The sequence below is a fragment of the Ochotona curzoniae genome, unplaced genomic scaffold, assembly GCF_017591425.1.
Source record: "Ochotona curzoniae isolate NIBS_2020 unplaced genomic scaffold, NIBS_Ocur_1.0 scaffold_3208, whole genome shotgun sequence".
Classification (NCBI taxonomy): domain Eukaryota; kingdom Metazoa; phylum Chordata; class Mammalia; order Lagomorpha; family Ochotonidae; genus Ochotona; species Ochotona curzoniae.
This window is the reverse complement of record NW_024467106.1, coordinates 18,674,226-18,696,224: the sequence shown is the minus strand read 5'-3', so window position 1 is coordinate 18,696,224 and position 21,999 is coordinate 18,674,226. Positions and strand designations below refer to the sequence as shown.

At 40.4% G+C, this 21,999-nt stretch overlaps 1 protein-coding gene across 5 annotated transcripts in view; it reads right to left on the bottom strand.

Moving 5' to 3' along the window:
* Window positions 1–21,999, bottom strand: part of ECPAS (Ecm29 proteasome adaptor and scaffold) — a 102,087-nt gene that overhangs the window by 21,226 nt on the left and 58,862 nt on the right. For all 5 annotated transcript variants that reach the window (XM_040963503.1, XM_040963505.1, XM_040963502.1 and 2 more), the window contains 16 exons: window positions 21,000–21,123; window positions 19,722–19,802; window positions 17,107–17,332; window positions 16,559–16,650; window positions 15,081–15,215; window positions 14,271–14,433; window positions 13,373–13,545; window positions 11,901–12,002; window positions 9,149–9,272; window positions 5,979–6,124; window positions 5,518–5,572; window positions 4,060–4,174; window positions 3,347–3,415; window positions 1,921–2,038; window positions 1,485–1,652; window positions 108–187 (listed from right to left, as the gene is read on the bottom strand). In XM_040963503.1, the coding sequence (XP_040819437.1) occupies window positions 108–187; window positions 1,485–1,652; window positions 1,921–2,038; window positions 3,347–3,415; window positions 4,060–4,174; window positions 5,518–5,572; window positions 5,979–6,124; window positions 9,149–9,272; window positions 11,901–12,002; window positions 13,373–13,545; window positions 14,271–14,433; window positions 15,081–15,215; window positions 16,559–16,650; window positions 17,107–17,332; window positions 19,722–19,802; window positions 21,000–21,123 (1,971 nt within the window). The remainder of the gene's footprint in view (window positions 1–107; window positions 188–1,484; window positions 1,653–1,920; window positions 2,039–3,346; window positions 3,416–4,059; window positions 4,175–5,517; window positions 5,573–5,978; window positions 6,125–9,148; window positions 9,273–11,900; window positions 12,003–13,372; window positions 13,546–14,270; window positions 14,434–15,080; window positions 15,216–16,558; window positions 16,651–17,106; window positions 17,333–19,721; window positions 19,803–20,999; window positions 21,124–21,999) is intronic.

Below are 21,999 nucleotides of genomic sequence, written 5' to 3'. Positions count from 1 at the left end.
AGGTTTAATACATTCCACTTCACTCTAAATATTAAACTTGTAAGTTTGAAAGTAAACATAAAAACAAAACTATGTATTTGACTGGTCTTGTATTTCTAAAAAGGTACCTGGATTCTCGAACTCGCCACATATTGCTGGTAAGGTTCTTAACTAAATCTTGAAGAATTTCCTTCAAATATTTATCTACCTGATAAAACAAAATAGAAAACATTTAAATCCAAGAACAATCAAATTATTCACCTTTCAACCACACAGTATGTAACAGCATTAAGTATTTTTCTAGACATTGTGGTCCATAAAGCTCTTCCCACTTGGTTTATTTCTATTAGCTGAAAGAGTAATCATTCTAATGTAGACTTGATTGTCTCATTTTCCTTAGGGCATGTAAATAAAGCCCAATCACCCAGGACTACATAAAGGATGTACTAAGGCTCAACCAGTTCCAAAAAGTCTGTCTCAGTCCCCGACACTGGCACACACGACACCTCTACCTACATCACCTTTCCACGTTCTCCCTGTCAGGCTAACTCCCATTCGTCTCTTAGAATCAGATTAGACTTCACCTTACTGGGGAGACTCTCCCCTGTGTTCCCACAGCACTCTCTTAGGGCATATCATATGGACCTTAAGTAATTGTGCTGCTCCACCAAACCCGAGAGAAGCAGACAATTACAGGAAGGGAGACAACGAGAAGAGAAGAATGGCAGTGATCTGTTCTTCAGGAAGCATTGAGAGAAAGAAGAAAGTAAATTCAAGGAGTGTTCTGGAAAGCACAGACTCTGCTACTGGATTTAAACAGGTCAGCGATGGCCAAACAAAAACCAAGAATGACACCAAATTTGTTGATTTGAATAAAAAAGGGAACAGTGAAAACAGAAAGAAGCCTGTTTCAGTTGATCCTCTTATGGACATGGAGGTTCATGCTATTTTGAAAGAGCATACAAGTAAAGATGGCAAACTGAAAGTTAGATAAAGCCTGCAGCACAAGCGACAGCCGAGGCTGAAGACAGGGCTGGGAACTATCACAGTACTGACAGCACCAACCAGCCGTAGGACTGCTGCTGAGGACACTGATAAGGCAAAATGAAAGCCTAGAGATGGGTAACAGTAGGGCAGAATATGATGGCCAGCCAGATGACTGAAAACCAAGAGAAAAAACTACGCACTGTCTCTCCAACTAAGTGCACTCCTTAGGTGGATCATTTCCTATGCTCCTTAAGCACCTACCAATGCAGTTTTCGTCTGTGTAAACACTCCCTTAACCATCCACCCAGTATACATTTACACTGCCTTCATTCCTGAGATTTCAATAAACATTGCTTTGAGAATGTCTGATATCTTGAAAGAAAAAAAGTAAAGGATCAAAGGATACTTATTTGTTTAAATAAGTATTCAAAGTCAAGAGAAAAATAACAATTGGGTTTAAATCTTTATGTGCCATCTTAGACAAGCTATTCCATATTTCCTAACAAAGAGATACTTGCCGTGGACTTGTCAGTGACCAATGCATTCCAAATACTTGTCATAGCCTGCCGAATGCCAAGATTGGGATCAAACTGATAGCGATAAAGACGAGGGACTAACTGTGGCAGAAAAGGAGCCAGCTGTTCTCCAGCTCTGGTAGCAATTACATTAAAACCAAAAGCAGCACCCTGGAAAGAAGAAGATGGAATTAACTGCTCAGCACATCTGCAGCAGTGAGAATGAAATGTACAATGCTTCAACTCTCCCTCCCAAACATGGCCCTAAGTGGAGCCTGACTTATTGCTATCGCAGCTTTCCCGGGGGGGTGGCTTCATTCTGTGCTGAACCACAGATTCACAAAGCATGTTGCATACCAACTGCTACTTCCTGCCCACGTGGCATATTTGATTTGGCAGAAAAGTCAAAAATATAATGCTTCCAGTGAGAGCAACTTACCTTCCTAGAGTTCCACATTGCATGATGGTTGGCCAAATTCATAAATTTATACACAAGATCTGGCTGACTTAGATCACTTGCAAGAGAACAAAGCTCCTTGTAAGTAGAAAGGCCCTGGCTTGGAAACAAAAAGAAATATGCAATTAACAGGATCATTTTTAAACTACTCAGATATTTGAAAATTACATTGTCACTCAATTTCTAGTATTGAGTTATCACAATGGAGACAAAGTTTTTACAAAAGGTCAGCCAATTCAATGACCAACATTCCTAAGCCCCTCTACACTGCTGCTGCGTATGCACCTGCAATGCCAGGGAGCTGGTGCCCTCATCACCCAGGGAAGAACTCAATCATTCTTCCTTATAGTGTGCACAAATCTTTCTCCTAATCTTCTGTGTCATCTTAAGACACCATTTGTCTCTCCTGAGTCTTTTCCAAGTTGGATCATTCTAATCCTTGCATTAAACACTTTCATTCTGTTGAATTTCCTATGGCCAAATAATGCTTTCTCAAATATCTTACCATTTTATTAAAATGATGGTTTCAAGAATTCAAAAGGAGTCGGCAAGAAGAGTAAATACAGAATGAAAACAACTTTCAATGTGAAAACAGTGACTGAGAAAACATCAAGGACAGAACAGGAAAAATGCATCAACAACCCTGCCTGACTCCCAGGAGGGTGGGCAGCTGCTCAGCTGCATCCCAGGATTCTTGGAGGAAGAGCAATGATACAACACAAGGCAACAAAGAAAAAGTAGTAAAGCTCAATAAAGATACTTGAAATGTTGAACAGAGGGACTTTGAAATTGTGAGCTATATGCACCCAAAAACGAGAAGCAATGGACTGAGTGGTCATGTGTCCCCTGAGGACTCAGCTGCCTGGGAGCTGCGAAGTGGCAACCCAGTCTCCCACAGCTGCCTCAGAGTTCAAGGTCGCCCAAGGTCATGGCCTGCCATGAAGCAGCCCAGCACCAGCACTAGTCACTGGGGGGAGGGGAGTTTGAAGGTTTCGTGAATAGGACAGTAAGTCCCAGATTCCATGCCTCAAAGCAGGATAGCTCTGAACAGCTTTGATGGGCAATCCTATTGGAGCCAAGGATCAGGGAGGTGAGTATCCAAGGAAATGATGACAGAAGTTCAGTCCCTTCTTCAGCTACTAGCCTTATCATGTTTCCCTTTCTATCCCAGGGTGATGCGCAGGCATTCCCTGATTAACTCTGAACAAACGCATCTCCACTATCACAGTCTATTTCCTAGGACCCCTAATCTAAACCACAAGGTATTTTCCATACAAGTTTTCTTCTTCCACCATCACATGATATTTTCTAATATGGTGGAAAATCAACTTCATCTTTGCTCTAATGACCAAACTAAAAAATTATATTGAAAGATAATCAGTATAAATAATGGTTTTGACACACTTACCCATCTGGTGTTTTTCCAAGGGACCCCCCTTGAAATACTACAGTCTCTCCAGAAACTTCATGTTTAGCTCTAAACCAAAACAAGAACGTAATTCAGTCCCAGGCCTTTCATGTCACTCTCACCTAATAGATACATTTCATCTGTAAACTCATAAACTCCTCATCCAGTGTTTACTGTATGCAATATATAAGCCAATTTATTATTCCTTTTCTTGAGGCAAGGATTTTTACAAATTGGAGTCTAGAACAAATTAATAGGGATGAATGAAAGACATCTGATACCAAGTTAAACCAAATCAAATGGGGCCACCAAAGCAACCCTTTTCCAAAGGCGGCAACATAATGCAGCAACCAATTACAAAATAATTCCTTACACTTCACAGATTAGATTACGAATGATATACAGAGTGGCTATTTCACATCTTAATTTTCGTTTAGCCACAGGTAATTATGTTTTTTCTTAATCCAACACTTTAATTGTCCTGAGGCCACATTTATTTTTAAAGCTTGACCTATTGGCATGTTTTTTGAAGCAACGAGTATACTCAAGAACAATTAAGCTGCTATCCACAGCATGAGAGTCAAGGTATTTGCAATTCAGAAGCCAGTTAATAAATAAAAAACTGAAAGTTGAATCTACTCTTCTATAACATATTCTTAGCATGTAAATGTATTTGCCATATGTGCTCAAATTTGGAATTTTCAAGATCATACCTTTTGCCAGTCATAAGTGTCTCTACAAGGGTAGACACCAATTCCTGCTGATCTTGTTCATTTCCTAACTCATAAACCAATCCCAGGCCTTTTGAAGCAACATCTTGGCTAAGTTCTATAAAAGAGTTAGACAAAATTATGTCACTTTTGGAAAAAATTATCTACTAGCTATCAAATCAAACTTGTTCAAAAACTGTGTTAATTTTAATCCAAAATTACATCTAAGATATAAAATCAGGATCAATCTATTTTGCTCAAAACATACTAAATCATCTTAGTGGTGGAGATAGTAGATATGAGTCTCTTTATTAAATGAGAATTACATATATAATGGGTCAATTTCCTGAACTCATATAGCACTACAATGTCGTTACACATACACTTTGCTCAATGTATCCACATTCAATTTTTCTCAAACTGAAAAACCAACATAGCACCATATAATTACATTAAGTTATAAAACAAAGCTACTAATTTTTATTTATTCTGAAAGAAAAAGAGACAAAGACAGATCTTCCAAACACAGGCTCACTCTTCAAATGCTTACAACACTTACAGCTGGACCAGGACAAAGACAGAGGCCTGGAGCTGTTAGGTCTCCTATGTGGGTGGCAGGAACTCAAGTTCTTGTGCCATCACCTCTGCCTCCCACTACCCACATCAGCCAGACGCAGGAAACCAAAGCAGAGCCAGGGCCCTGGAGCCCAGGAACTCAAAAGGGTAGTGGGTATTCCAAGCACATCTTAACCACTGGGCCAAATGCCTACACCACAAGACTAGTATTTTAATGACTAATGGGACCAATGATGTGGTAGAGGAAGTTAAGCCACTGTCTGAAGCTCCAGCATCCCACATGGGATGCTCCTAGAAGTCCCAACTACTCCACTTCTGATCCAGCATCCTACTAATTCACTTGGAAAGGAAGTAAGTATTTGGGCTCCTGTTCCCAATGGAGACTCAGAAGACACTCCTGGCTCCTACCTTTGGCCTGACCTAGCCCTGCCTGTTACAGTCATTTGGAGAGTGAATCAGTGGATGGAAGCTTCTCACCATCTCTCTCCCAGCCCTCTCTCTGTGCTTTCAAAGAAAAAATAAATTTTTAGGAAAATGGATAATACATATTTCCTCCTAGCGTTTAACCTTAGGAAAAGTTTGGCCAAAACAAATAAACAAAAAACCTCTTACTTTAGAAGAGGTGCTAGTGTTAAAAAGAGCAGCTCCATTCCATTTTTTAAATGCAAAACTAATGAATGAACATGTGTTAATTTACAAAGAATAGTTCACATTTCCTCCTCTAACCAAAAAAGTTGTTTTTAAGCCCGTAACAGAATACTCATTCTTAGTAATTATAGGTAATTTTGTCTTATCCACAAGATTCAAAAGTGTTATTTTGAATAATCCAGACTTGCCAAAATTTAAAACACAAGTTCAGAAATCAGATATTTACCAACAACTTACCATCATTTTCTGAGAGAACCGAAACAAATGCACTCTGAATTTCTTTAAGATGAGACTGAAAGAGGAAGAAAAAAACCAAGACATTGGAACGCTGAAGCTCTTTCCCTTTGGGAGAGGATGACTCATGCTCCAAGTACACAAACCTTCTGACCCAAACCAGTCAGACACCATTGTGTGTCCACTTTCACAGGTGCCCAAACTACTCCAAGCTGGACCACCCTCAAGCAGTATAAAACAGGTAATCTGAGCTTGCCTTAATCTGAGTCACTCCATCTTCTTCACTTAGGACTTTCATGTGCAAACTCATCTTCTCGACAACACATACCAGTGCATCAGCCTTCATCTCAAAATTCGCAGCCCATTTCACACTCTCTGCATGGTTCACAGTCTCCCTTCACACACAACTGTTTGTTTATAAACATTACAATTTCCAACAGTTATCCACAGACAGCCTGGCTTACCTTCACTTCTTTATGGGAACTCAGCTTCCTCACAAGAGAAAGGAGCCAGATGCAAGCTGCTTGCCTCACATGTGGGTTGGGGCTGACGATATGTTTATTTAAGATCATATCCAACACCCATGGCACCACATCATTCACTTTGACTCCTGGGAAAAAGCAAAGAAAAATAATGGGAAATTAAAATAAGTCAACAGCATTTCCTTTAAAAAGTGAATTTAAATCAACAATTATTCAAAACAATAGTCCCATAACATATTAAAGTCCAAATGGCTAAGGTGTTTAAAAAACCTGTTGAAGGAATCAGTAATTATCCATTTTGAGTCTAATATAAGCTAAATAAACTATCAAAGGTATTAGCTTATAGTTTCCTAGAATGAAAATCAGCCCATTCTCTCATTGACTACAAATTTCTGTCTCTACTAGACCACATTTTCCATCTAAAAGCAACTGAATCTCTTTTTATTTCACTTTCTTCCTGCATCTGCCTTTCCACAGTTCTCCTTTCCACTGGGACTTCAGAGTTTCCTAGCCTCAGCACGACTGACATTTGGGCTAGAAGATTCTGTTGCGGGCCTGCCTGGATGCTGCACAGTGCTCAGTAGCCACCCTTGCTCCCTCTTGTGAGAGACCAGCACCTTCCCTTCCACTTTCCCAGCATCTACGTGTTACCATTTCCTGGTGGGGCAAAAATCTCCCTCCTCCAACAGAAACCTACAATTTCCCACTATGTTCCTCCAATACCTGCTTATACTACAGGCAAGCAACTCTCCTAGCTTTTCTTGAACTGCTTTTTACCCTTTCTGTTCCACAGCAAATATTCATACCAGTTAATTACCTTCCTGTTTCTAAGTCCGAGGATCACTTCTTGATTTTGAACTAATCTACCCATAGTCTGCAACAGTCAATTCGCCTCCATTACCCCAGTCACACTCTAGTTAACAGAGTCAGGCAGAATTCTTTCGTTTACTTTCCGGAAACCATAATAGGGCGCATCTACAGGTCTATCACCTGGACAACTATAATTAACAAACTAACAAGCCTCTACTGGGTCCCCACATGTCCCACTGGTCACATGCTACAAGACGGCCAAGACCTAGGCCCTGAATGGTTTCTCAAATGCTGTTCTTCCTATTCACAGCAAGACAGGCACACAGTTGAAGCTGCTATGGCATAGTGTGTGAGGGTGCTACCTGCCACACTGGCATCCCATATGGATGACAATTCTTGTCCCGGCTGTTCCACTTCCAATCCAGCCTCTGCTAAAAGCCTGGGAAAGGTAGCAGAAGACGATCCAAGTGTTTTTGCATCTGCCACCTGTGGGGAGACCCAGAAGAAGCTCCTGGCTTCAAGTGGCACAGACCTGGATATTGCAGCCATGTGGGGCATGAATCAGCAGATGGAAGAGCTCTCTCTCCTCCAACCCTCTCTCTCTCTCCATTTTCCTCTCTCCCTCCTTCTAACTCTTTCAAAGTAAGTAAATCTTAAAATTAACAACACTGTACACTGCAAAAGGTAACAACCAGAAATGAGAGCAGCACTCAAAGAGAATCACATGTAAAACACGCACAACTAAAAACCAGGTCAAAGATCACTCTCTTTTTCCACAATATTTTCAGTTTTCCTTTTTCTAAACAAAGACAAAAGAGTCTCAATATTCAATGGAAATGTGGGACTCTTCTGCATGAACAAAAAGCTGAACAGGATTCAACCTTCCAAGACGAGCTGAAGGTCCCACAAAGGAAGGTCCTAAACAGGAAGACTGGCCTATATACCTATTATTCATTATTTGCTAAAATGACTATGCAAACACCCATGGACTCTTACAGCAAATCCACTTGTTAGGGCAAGTCCTACTTCTGCCGGGCCTCTAATGTTGCCTGACATGTGAACGGATATACTGCTTCAACTGTGGTCGCTTTCTTGCAAATAATCATTTCTCCTCTTTGAAGAGCATCTTCCTTTGATACAAATTCCTTCATTCCTCAAAAACTTTCTTAGAGAAACGGAAAACTGACTTTGAATCAGCTCCCATTAACCTGTAGTTCTGCTAACTAGAGTACAAGCAAGAGTGTGTTTTACCCTTAAATCTCTTTATGGCAGCTAAAGAATTAGTAAGACACACACATCATTACAGTATTAAATGTTAACTACAACACTGTGCGCAGTAATTACTGTGTTCATGATTTAAAAAAACTCAGAAGGGAATGGTTCCTTTTTGTCCAATAAGAAAATAAAATATTAAAAACTTGGGGGCCCGGCGCGGTGGCGCAAGTGGTTAAAGGTCCTCGCCTTGCACGCCCGGGATCCCATATGGGCGCCGGTTCTAATCCCGGCAGCCCCACTTCCCTTCCAGCTCTCTGCCTGTGGCCTGGGAAAGCAGTTGAGGATGGCCCAAAGCTTTGGGAACCTGCACCCGCGTGGGAGACCCGGAAGAGGCTCCTGGCTTCGGATCGGCATAGTATCGGCCCGTTGCGCTCACTTGGGGAGTGAATCATTGGATGGAAGATCCTGCTCTCTGTCTCTCCTCTCTGTATATCCGCCTTTCCAATAAAAAAATAATAAAAATAAATCTTTAAAAAAAAAAAAAAAACTTGGTGAATTTAGTTTTAAAGTTTTAAAACTTTGTTAAACTTTTTAAAACTTTAAAACAAAATTCTGGTTAAAGCACAGTACGATATCTTCAACTCCAAATTCATATTAAGTCATTAAGTTTCTGAAACTATAGTTATGTCTAGGAGATGATCAGAACCCATATGCCTCTCCCACTAAGCTGTCACTGGAGCCACTATCCCTTCAGGATGGTGAATCCCTAGGAGAAAACACTAAAGGGTCATTAGATATTACAAAATAAGGAAGACCTATAACTTTGAAACTACTATATACCCTGAATTCTAAAACTGGGCAAATACACAAGAGCACAATATTAAAGTGATTCATGCCCACCATCTCTGCCAAATGAAGATAAACGTTGTCATTAATTTCAGCCTCATTCATCTTTAACCAACTATTTTTCTTGACTGAACCAAACTGGTAAGACAGAGATTTTTGAAATAGAGTAAATATTAGATATGAGCGCGTATATGTGTGTGTGCCGCTGCTGCCGTTTTGCTTCAAGTGCAGTGAAGAGCACAGAGAGGTGTTGCTGGTGACAGCAGCTGAGTATGTGGTACCAGCAGGAGGAGTGTATTCCTCTTCGGTCACAAGCCAGGCATCTCGGGCAGCCACTGAACTGGTTCCAATCGCAGCACTGGTAATGGCTTCACCAACTGTGAACTGGAGTTCTATCTGTTTGGCCTGCAATGAAAGAACCAAAAGCCATGAATGAAACATAACACTCAAAACCAGCATTTTTTTTTCCTTTTTTTTTTTCTTTAAACAGAAAGCTTAATTATCTTATTTCTTCATATGCTGATTTGCACTCTTGTCTGGCTTGATTCCAGCCAACTGCCTGATGGGAACAGAGAATGCAGTAATCAAATATATTTTACCAACTCTATACTGACTTTCTGTCCCTTGGTAAAGGACCATTTTGTAAACATCATAGGGTCTGTCTGGAAGACACTGACCTCCATCAGAGCAAATGTAAGCATGTGTGTGTTCTCACTCATTGTCAATGTTAAACTCTTATCTAAATTTCTCTGACCCTTAACAATTCTCTTCGTAAAACACTACCTATTTCATCAAGCCATATGGTATGCCTGATTTAAGACTTACACAGTATGTAATAGCTATAATTTATACTTATTAACTCCGTACACTCTTAGATTATGTTTGCAAGTTACTTTCAAATGGTTCAGAGAAAAATAATGTAAATCAAATGTAAAATGCTAAATACTAAATAAAAACAAATACAAAATAATGTGTCCTTATAGTTTGACAGTAAATCTGCAACTGTTTCAAAAGCTAAAGGCCAAAAACTGCCATATGGCCCATACTTGTATTTTAGAATGATTTAGAAATTCTAGCATGCTTTATAATTATGTACAAATCACTGATCGTAATGCTCCAATATAAAATTGGTCTTGCATTATTCACTGCGAATTGGAAGCAACCTAAGAATTAGAGGAATAAGGGAATGAATAAAGGAATAAGAGAATGAGTAAGAGAGCAGTAATGAGAGACGTGGCAATAGAGACAATACAACGCATACCCACGTAGAGTTTAGCCACACCTACATTCAAGCAGCCAGCTGCTCCAGCAGGTTAGCTGCTTGCTTCTTGAGGCAATAGCTGCTAATGCCACAGGCTCTCCACAGGGGAAAAGAGAGGGGCTTTTATCCCCCAGTTTCCCTGGTCAGCATCTCTCCTGACAGCTCCAAGAAGGGCTGTGTCCACACAGGGATCCACTTGAGGTGCCTGCTGTCACCTAGGTTATCTGTTGCTAATGACACAACTGGCACTGAAAACAAAAACAGAAACTTTGCAACTCTATTTATGGATGATATTGGATCCAGACTTGACTCTAAGTATTCCAGAAATAAACAGCAGAGTCAATAGGTAAAACGAAACAGGCACATGGAGATTTATTTCATTATTATTCTATTTCTGCCTGTTTACAATAATCCATAACAACAACCTTAAAAAAAAGACATTAGAACTTTATGCTAGTTAACAGAAGATAGGGTGCTTCTCTGAGTCAAGCTTTTTAAATTAATCCTTAATCTCTCCATTTGTTTCCCTAGTTCTAGCTTTTTTCATGTGTTTTTAAATCCTTAAAAATAGAGCAATTAAAGGTTAAGCATCAAGGATGGGAGGGTTGTGCAGCAAACTAGTGCTCCACCCTGTGGTGCCGGCTCCCCATAAAGCCAGTTCCTGTTCCAGCTGCTCCACTTCCAACCCAACTTCTCTCTCTGTGTAAAATGTGCCTTTCAAATAAAAATAAATCGTTTTTCAAAGTTAAGAATCCAGACAAGTCTTCATTTATTTAAACAGAGAATGATTTTTAAAATGAAAGTGATTAAACACACACACACGATTTTTCCCAAGCAGTTATAATGGCAGTAACGTCTAGGGAGAAACTGATACATACATAATTATCTACCCCCTTCCAAAAAAAATGTCCTTATAAATTACTGATTAAAGATTCTAGAGGCCTGAATTCCTACATCTGTTGGTATCTTCCTCAGCTGACTCATTTATTAGTCTCTCCCCCTCTCTTCATTTTTAAAGGCCCAATGGCAACCTCCCTTACAAAAGCCCTGTACTAATCTAACCTGAGAAAATTATACACCCTCTTGTGCACACTCCTTTCTATGCAATTGACACTTATTCAGTGCCTCTATCAACATTTACTCAGGTCTCACGACGACCAATCACACTGCAAGGCACCTGCTTTATGTAGGTGAGCAAATGGGACTGCCACAAATCCAGCAGCCAATGTAAACTATGACAAACACTATGAAAAAGAATGGAAGCTGTGACAGCATAAATCCCTAAAGAATTTACTGTCTTTGGAAAAGCAGGGCTGGCTTTTTTCAAAGAGCACAGCAACAACCCGAGAAGCAGCTCAACACACAGCCAAACTTTTTAGTTAAAAACCCAACAGCACGGTCGGAGTTTGCTAGAGAAGTTAAGATGCTGCTTAGGATGTCTGCATCAAACAGCACAGTGCCTGTGTTTGGGTCCTGGTTCTGTTCCCAGTGCCTACTAATGTGCACCCTGAGAGACAGCTTATGTGGTTGGGTCCCTTCCCACCCAGAGTGAGATCCAGACTGAATTTCAGGTCCCTGGGTTGAGCTGGTCCAGCTCCAGCTGTTGTGGGCATTTGGGGAAACCAGCAGGTGAAGACCTCCCTCTGTCTCTGTCACTCCCTCTGCCTTTCAAACAAATCAAAATAACTTTAAAAACAAAATCACAGCATGCAAAATGATAACTAAAAAACGTCATTTGTTTAAATGAGTGACAATCAGACAATAATAACTACCTCCACGGAATCCATCAGACCTTGCAACAGCAGTTTCTGGTGAGGAAAATCTCCATCTCCAACTGGAAAATATCCCAGTGTCTGGATTGCCCGCTCCTTCATCTGGAAGAACACAGGTGTAACAGCTTTAGTACAGAACACTGCTTCTAAAGGGAAATGACAGAGGAGCGCAGTCTCTACCAGTGCACCAATGCATATGTTTTTTTCTTTAAGTCTCCAATTATACAGCACCATGTTCTAAGGCATTGGACCCGGTTTGAGAGTAGTAGGAATCAACAGCCTCAAAAGAAAGCAGAAAGCCTATAGGGTTATTATGTCGTAAACCTTCACAGAAAAATGACCCATAACAAATCACATCAACAACTGCCACACAAGCGCATCCCCTTAGGCAGCTTGCCACGCCTCTCTGGGATTCTTTCCACACGTCACCTCACCACTAGGGGGCAACCATGCCTCCTCCTTCACTAGAATTTTTGGAACCTTCAATTAATGAACACAGGGAAAATAACAAACTTCCTGGAACATTACAGTTGCTGGATAATGGTTGATAATGATTAATTAGTCACTAAGAGCTAATAAAAACAATGCCATATGACATTTCAGTTTTAAATAATAGCTACATCAAGAATAAAAATGTTTCTTGTTGTAAGCTGATTCTTCTGCTCATTAAGTCATACTCCTACACTAAGCTACTCTGACCAGAGTAATTCTAAGTCTATGAAAATATGTATTTTAAAACTGAAAAACTGCTAATGCCTTTACACTTAAATTATTCCCACTGTTTACTAATATCCAGCCTTCTTAAAACCAAACTAATTATAGGAGGCTAAAATTTAGTTTAAGATTTTAAAAAACATTGTATTAGCCACTTTCTATGTAGGGTGAAAAAAACCTTCAATTAGGTACTTCACTCAAATCCTTAGAAACTTCCAATCTCAAAACAGAATACTAGGGTCAAAACCTAGATGCACAGTGTTTGCACAAAAATAATTCCTAGGCCAAGCACAACAGCCTAGTGGGTAAAGCCTTGCCTTGCATAAGCAGGAATCCGATACAGGTGCAGGTTTGTGTCCCAGCTGCTCCACTTCCCATCCAGTTTCCTGCTTGTGGCCTAGGAAAGCAGCTGAGGACAGCCCAAAGCTTTGGGACCCTGCACCCGCATGGGAGACCTGAAAGAAGTTTTTGGCTCCTGGCTTCGGATTGGCTCAGTTCCGGCCATTGTGGCCACTTGGGGAGTGAACCAGCAGATAAAAGATCTTTTTCTCTGTCTCTCTTTCTCTCTGTATATCTGACTTTCCAATAAAAATAAACAAATCTTAAAAAAAAATTCCTAACTCTACACTAACATTCTTTTATGCATTAAATCCTTCCTCTAGCTACAATTATCCTCACTATAATTTGGCTTTATTCATTACATGTCTGTGAATAGAAACATGGAACTCCAGAAGAGAAGGAAAACAGAAGGTGCTTGCCTTATTTGTTTCTTTACTGGAAGGAATTCTGTTAAGTAAACTTTCCACAAGATGCAGCTTGGTAAAGCCAGGTCCCTCACTGAGGATTGGGAGCGGACCATTCCTTCCAATCTCACCCAGGGCTGTACAGGCAGCAATCACCAGCAGTGGCGACGTACTATCCAAAAATGAGCCTGTGAACATATTTAGACACAACAGAGAATACACCATTAACCTTCTGATCCAAGCTCCAGCAAGAAACATTTCAAAGATAGCAAAATAAAATCAAAGATTATAGTATCTTCTGCTTTAAAAATGTCAAAAATTACTTAGTCATAAAACCCTGTGGCAACAGGTTGTAAAGTAGTGTCTATGAATGTTTACATTTCCAGGCCCAGTGCTGTGGCACCAGCATCCCACATGGATGCTGGTTTGAGTCCCACCTGCTCTACTTCTGACCCAGCTCCCCACTAAAGTGCCTGGAAAAGAAGCAGAAGACACCCCAAGTGCTCGGGCTCCTCATCCAAGTGGGAGACCTGGAGGAAACTCGGCTCCTTGTTTCGCCTTGGCCCAGCCTCGGCAACTGCAGCCACTAGAGAAGCAAACTGTCTGTCTTACTGTCTCGGTCTCTCTCTTCCTCCCTCTCTCTTTCCATTTGTAACTCTGTATTTCAAATAAAATAAACAGATCCTTAAAAAAAAACTTTCTCCAGTAACAGAATCATCATTTGTACAGAAACATGTAGAGGAAAATGCATGGGAAAAATTTTTCATTAAAAACACAGAATTTAACATCAAATAAATAAGGTTTTATGAAACAAACAAAAATTTGTATGTTGAGAGCACAATTCTGTGAAAAGAAATTAAAAGATAACCTAATTCAAAACTTGCCAATCCCGGCCAGCATACACAGGCATTACCTATGGTCTCCGTGGCACTCCGAATGAGCTGCTCCTGCTCCGGCAGCATCTCAGCGTTAGTTCCTAGGTCTTCTTGCTCTGCCATTCTCATTTTCTTTTTAGCCAGGTATCTTCCCACTGTGAATCCCAATGCAAGCAAGGATCCATGCTGTATTTCTGGGCTCTAAGTTAAACAACATGATAGTACATATCTTGAAAAAACTGTGCATTACAACGTCTCTGATAAAATATATAGACCAAATAACAAGGTAATCATCTGAAGATACATGAGATCTTAATGAGTCAAGTTTAGGGAACAAGAGAAACGAAGTTTCCAACGCACAGAACTCTGAGAAGTCAGGCTGAATCCTGAGGCACATCCAGATGTACATGCCCTAACCCCAGCTCACTCCAGCTCGGGACCAGGTGAGTCTTCCTGCATGCTTTCTTCCAGCTTTACAGATTCCATGACTGTAGGTCATAAATTCCAAACTCGCTCTCAATTGCCAGTAAGACACAATCAGATTTTATTTCTAATGCTAAACTCCCAAACACAAGGTAACCAATAAACTACCTGAAAACAGGCTCAATGATAAACTACAGACATAGAGGAACTAGTAGCAGGCAGTATGAGATTCTTAGAAATACTTAGAAGACTGCCTCTCAAATTTGCTAAATCAACTGACTGAATCAATGTTCATCTCACTTAATCTGTACAATAATAAAAGCAAGGACAAATGAAAAAACAAAAACTGAAAGTAGGCTAGATATTGTGGTAAACCCATACTATTTCCCATGAAAAAAGGAGTAGGACAAATCTGGTTAACATACGTGATTATCTTTTGTAGTCTTTATAAGCTGTTCTATCATTGACTTCAGCTCATTCCCCGACACTGTTGATACCACCACAGAATAAAACAAGGCTGCCAGCTCACGCATTTCTTCTTTACTGCTGTTCATCAGACTCTGAGCAGTACAGAAATACAACCATGTTATGTAACCTCTGTTGACATCTAACATTAAAGTCCAATCTATTAGTATCTGTGGGAAAAGAACACTACAAACTGTTTCCAAAATTAAATGAAAGCTAAAATAAATACCAAAATCAAGTTCATTCTAAAAGATAGTTAAGTACTGGACAGGTGAAATAAAGCACAGCTGAAGTAGAACAGAGGTCAACAGACTTTTCTATAAAGGACCCAGGATAGTAAGCTTAGGAAGTCATTAGGCCAATCAGACTGGGCCTGCCATGCTGTGTGATACAGCAGCAGTGAAGGCCAACAGACAAGCCAGTCAGTGTGGCTGTGTTCCAATACAACATCATGACATTGTTAATTTCACATGTCATCAAATGTTGTGTTGATTTTTTTCTCCTGGTTAAAATTGTAAAAAACACTTTCAGCTGGCAGGCTGTATTTGGCCCGTGGACAATGGTACAATATCTATGACTTAAAAGATCAAGACTCAAAATGCACAGATGTACTTAAAATTCGTAAATACTCATAAAGATTAAACCCTTCCGAAACTACAAGCAATTTCATGAGACCACATTTTCCAGAAAAGTGCAAAACTCACAATCTGGCAAATTACATTCATGTTTTTACTCTTAAACATGCAATCTGTATATTTTGCTGTAACTCAAACTGCAATTCCCAAAAAGAACAGCATTATTTAAGCACAAACTAATCACTGCTGATCTGAAACTCAGATTTGATTGACCATCTGGTAATTTTATCTAAGGCTGGCAGCCATTCGGTGCAATTATAGAACAAGAATATTCACATGCATGGCCGGTAGACGTATAAACTGGCCCCACCAACATACAGAGTGTAGCATTATCTATTGAAATTATTAGAAACACAAATACCCCATGATCAAACAATTCCACTTCTGGGAAACTCATTTTGAAAACATACTTCCTAATAAACAAGATGACAGACTATTCCTATCCATCCCAGCAGGCTGGAAGCACCCTAAATGGGCACCATTAAATTCTGGTGCTTTCATACAAAGGAAATGTTTACTATGCCTCTTAGCTCCAAGTTCTGTTAAGATGATACAAAATAGGATGAGTAGGGAGAAAAATGGTTTAAAGTGTGTAGGCATAAGTAAACTCTATGACCTACACTGTTAGGTTGAAAATCGGAAGATATTGGTAGAATTTGAGTGTATTTTAAATGTAACATGTAAATCTATTATCTCCTTTTCAAAAAGATTTATAACTAAGGGCAACTTTGGCAAGAAGAAATCCTGAGGTTAAAGTCTGAAATACTCATAATCCAGGAGAAATCAACAGCCACAGGGGATACCTTGATCCATTCTGTTTTGTCAACAAACTTGGCAGCCAACTTTTCTGGATACACTGACACAGCTTCCAACAGACAATACATGACTGGCAAACCTACAAAAGAATGTAGGAACCATTTTAAGTTTCAAGAAAACTAACTGACATTTAAAGAGAACACTAAATTGCTTTAAAACATAAAGCTATGGTTTAGCAGTAAACCTATAGGCAGTAGAAGTGTGAGCCCACTGCTTATACCTCACTCCATCAAAAAACAAAAAAATTACAGTACGTGATTCAGAAACACATTTACAGATTAGTTAAAAGGGGATGTCCTGTTCCCCACTCCCACTTTCCAAGTAAAAATGCATCATCTATTGTTAGCATTTCTTTCTGAAAGCAGAAACAGGGTATCAAGGCTGGATAACTTTCAAAAAAAAAAAAAAGACAAGTGTTCAGTTACATTAGTGAAAGCAGTGAATATTTTGCTCTTAGCTAATTCTAAACCAATTTTTTTTTAATTACACTTTTACTTAATGCTTCAGTATCACTCATTGCATCAGGACTTCATACCTCCAACACCTGCTAACAGCTGCTGAAGCAGGCTGATGTAGATCTGAACAGGGTTGGTTTCTCCACCCTTATTAGAAGACGATGAGGCTGTGCCCTGGCTGCTCGACATTAGAGTCCGTATATAGCGTCCAATGGCCGGGGCATGATCTTGCATGTCAGCCAAACTCTGAGAGGTGGGCACCACTCCAGCACTGTGAGCTAGACACATGCGCAAGTACAGAACGATCTGAAACAGAAAGAGGAGGAATACCAGATAAGTTTTCCCAAAGTTAAAAAAGACCACACTCTTCAAAATAACAATATTCATGTCTTTTTTCTTTTATTTTATTGGAAAGCCAGAATTAAAGAGGGGGAGACACAGAGAAAAGATTTCCCAATCACTGGTTCACTCCCCAAATAGCCATAACAGTTGAACCAGGGAGGCCTGAAACCAGAATCCAGGCGCTACTTCCATGTCTCTCAGATTAGTGTAGGGTTCCTAGGATTTGAGCCATCCGCCACTGTTAACCCAGGTGCATTAGAAAAGAACTAGAGGCGCTGGTGCTGAGGCTCAACAGGCTAATCTTCCACCTTCAGGTGCCAGTATCCCATTTGGGTGTGGGCTGTATCCATCTACTCCTGTGGAAGATGGCCCAAGTCCTTAGGACCCTGCACCCATGTGGGAGATGCGGGAAAGCCCTAGCTCCTGGCTTTGGACCAGCTCAGAACTAGCAGTTGCAGGCATTTGGGGGAATGAACCAGTGGATAGAAGATCTTTCCCTTTCTGTCTCTCTTTTCTCTAAATCTGGCTTTCTAACAAAAACAAACAAATCTTTAAAATAGGGGGGGGGGGGGCGGCTAGAGCAGTCTCAACTCAAACCAGCACATTAGTGCTGCAGATTACTCACTAAGCCACAGTGCCAGCCCCAATTTCAAGTTTTCATCTTCCATCGACCTTCCTAAAGCTATCCCAAGCCTCACGAAAGCCAAAAAATAAGACTCCATGTATTAATATGAGCCAGCATCGTGATTCAGCCTGTAAAGATGCTGCCTGTGGTGCTGGCCTGGGTGCCGTTTCAAGATTGGAGTCCTGGCTGCTCCACTTCTGCTCCTTACAAATGGCCTGAGAAAACCAGCAGAGGATGGCCCAGGTGTTTGGGCCCCTGGTCTCAGAAGGAGACCTGAATGAAGGCCCTGACGCCTGGCTTCAGCCTGGTGCAGGCCACTGCTGCCAGTTGGGGAGGGAACCAGCACATGGAAGATTTCTCTCTCTTTGTAGCTCTTTCAAAAACAATCTTTTAAAAATACAGAGAGATGTTAACTAAACCACCTTAATGAAAAAACCTACACAATAAGCTTTCACAAACTCAGGGAGTTTTTAAATGGAGTCTGGGTGGAGTAAAATGCAAACTCAGTTTTCTGAAGTCTAAAAATTACAACGAGTGCATAGGTGCACACCCCACACACAGTTCAGAAATGAAGAGCAAATGGCCTCTTCCTATAGAATCCTAGTTGCTCCTTGACCACTGACAACAGGAATTTTTAAAAGTAGGGGTTCAAATCATTTACAGAAGGACAGAATTCATGTTAAAAAATAATAATAAACTTGCTAACATGGAGTTCTCTATAAAATCCTTCCTCGGTAGCTAAAAAGGACAGGCACAACTTACTATCATTATTCTGAGCCAAGAATACTGCGTACAAGAATATCTTACATTTTATTTTCTACAAACAATATCAAATAATCCTCTCCAACCTTCAAACTAAGTCTACCAACCAACAAACTGAGCTTGCTGCAAAAACCAGCAGGTTAATCCACCACTCACATACGTTTGTCAGTGTATGGTTCAAGTCACTCTGAAGAATCCAGCTCTCTGTTAATGTCCTGGGGAGGCAGTGGAAGGCCCTGACAATCGATCAACGCATGAAAAAAGGCTCCCAACTCCTAGATTCAGCTTGGTCCAGGTCTGATTGTTGTGGTCAGTCAGGGAATAAACCAGTGGATGAAAGACACCTGTCTCTTCCTTGCTATCTTTGTCTCTCGTTCTCTTTCTCTTTTTTTATTTGAAAGGCAAATGTAGAGAGAGGAGAAAAGATCTTCCAACCACCAGTTCACTCCTCAAATGGCCACAACGGTCAGAGATGAATTGATCTGAAGCTGGGAACCAGGAGCTTCTAGATCTCCCAGATGGGAGCAGAGCCCATCGGCTTAGGCCATCCTCCGCACAGCTTTCCCAGAATGTAAGCAGAAAGCTGCATTAGAAGTAGATTAGCTGAGCTGGGATTAGTTCAGCTGGGACATGAACTGGTGCCCATATGGATGTTGGCCCACAGAGTGGAAGATTAACCCGGTGAACAGCCACAATAACAATACCTGTCCCTCTCTTTTTCGCTCCTTATCTCTCTCTCCTTCCCACCCTCCCCTCTGTCACACCTAAAATCTAATGATAATCAATGCAGAATCTGACAAACATATATACTCCACCATGTAATGTCAATTGCAATTTTTTTTAATTGAATAACGTGGTAAACAGTGATACTACAACATGAATTCACCTAAAACAAACAGGCACACATTTCTATCACAGACATCTCTGCTTTCCAAAAAAGCAAATAACAATCTATCAAAGGCCTACCTCTCCAAAGGCTGCTGGGTTAAATGGGAGCACAGTGGTCCCAGTCATGTACTTGACTGGAGTTTTCATCCGGTGGGAAGCCTAATAAAAATAAGACCAAAAAATACACAATTACTGTAAAATTGAAGGCAGAGGTCCTTACTCAACTTTCCTGGTTCCACAGCTGTCCCATGTTTATTGTTCTTTCTTTCTTTTTTTTTTTTTAAGATTTATTTTATTTTTATTGGAAAGGCGGATATACAGAGAGGAGAGACAGAGAGGAAGATCTTCCGTCCGATGATTCACTCCCCAAGTGAGCACAACAGCCAATACTATGCTGATCCGAAGCCAGGAGCCTCTTCTGGGTCTCCCACACTGGTGCAGGGTCCCAAGGCTTTGGCTGTCCTCGACTGCTTTCCCAGGCCACAGGCAGGGAGCTGGATGGGAAGCAGGGCTGCCGGGATTAGAACCAGCGCCCATATGGGATCCCGGGCGTACAAGGCGAGGACCTTAACCACTGCGCCACCGCACCGGGCCCTATTGTTCTTTCTAATGAAAACATTCCACCATTAATCCTGGTGAGTATGTATGTACCTCATACCCAGGACAGGAATACTGCCTTTTTCTTACATTTTATCGGCTTGTTAAGAAAGAATAAAGCTACTGCAGACATTTACGGACACAGTCACCCCAGGTCACTGTATTTAACTGTTTTCATAACAGATGTAGGAGGAAAAGTATGAGTACAGGACACCTTTGGAGCACCAACAGGACTGTGTTATGGAAGAGAGCCATGGCTGCTCTGACCTCCGGCTCTAACAAGACAACCAACACAATATGCAACCAAGATCCCCGACAAAGGTAAAACCAGCCCTGATGACGAAAAGGAGGCAAGCATCAGCCGGCGGAGAGTCAGACTACCCATATGCTAACCCACCACAAGAAAACACTTTGTAGAAGCAAAACATGGCAAACCAGTATGGGATACTCTTATGGAAAAAACCTGAACTCTTCCCAAAAAAAACATCCAAACTTATGACAAACTAAACAGTGCCAAGAAAGAGAGAAAGAGAGAAAAAGAAAGCAAGCAAGCAAGCAAGCAAGCAAGAAAGAGTAAGGAATTCAGATTTAGGCAATATAGAAAATTACACTCTTCTCACTTTGAATTTCCTTCATATTGTAAACATAACCACCACTATAAACTTTTTTTCATTCTTTAGTGATTATGTTATGAGCTACTGAAATGTTTGCTTTTATTTTCATAACCCATAACCCAGTCTCTACAGTAAGGGGCCATACCTTTTCTTGGATGTAATAGACCATTTCTGGGAAAGAAGGCATCTGCTTAGCAGGACCCTCCTTTTTGTTTCTGCCAGGAAGACACCTTAGTACTCGTTGTGCTTCTCCATGAACTTCTTCTCGTCTATCAGGGAAAGAAACAAAAAAAAAAAAAAAAAAGAAAAGAAAAGAAAAGAAAACATTTTACCAATGGGAGAATGATAAGAGTAAAAATACTAATCTAACTGACAATTCAAGTTCTGAGAAAACACCTTAATATTCACTTGGTTGTCTGAATCAAGAATTTAAAAATGCATTTTAAAACTAACAACTTCTGGAAATTTCAAGATATTTGAGGACTTGTTTGCTTTGCAGTTTGATTTTTTAGTTCAATTGACTCTGGACCAGTCTAGCTTTCCAGGTAAAGTGATAAGATTAATGCAGAAATCTCGGCCTGTCAGAGGGAATTTCCCTTTAACTCCAGGAGAAAAACTACTGAATTAGTTCTATTTCTCTTTGGCCTTTGTAAGTGAAAACAATTTTTAGCACTTAGAGTGCAGTGGTTACAAGCTTTGCTGAACTCCCAACAGAGTCAGGCCACCAGGTCCTAGGGTATCCAACAAGGTTTGGGACACTACTGTAGAAAAGTGAGAAATGGCAGAACTCCAAAATCCAGCTGAACAATTCAAAGCCACTTTTATCAAACCTAAATGCAGAACTGGAGATTAGAAGCGAAAAGTTGAAACCTAAAAATAACCTGTGCTAACCTACTAAAATCCCAAAACAATTACAGCAAAACATATACAAATTACAGAGAAAAAAAAAGCTATCAGGACATGCCTTTGGGTCAACTAAAATGGTCAAAACTGTAATCAAGGAATTCTCATTTTTTAGGAACAAAACAGACAAGCTGATAAGCAAGGATATGCAAATCACCAATGAACACATAATCTCCTGCAAGCCATTCCTCAGCATAAATGAGGCTTTTTATCTTCCAACCTAAGGCTTTGTGATAACAAAG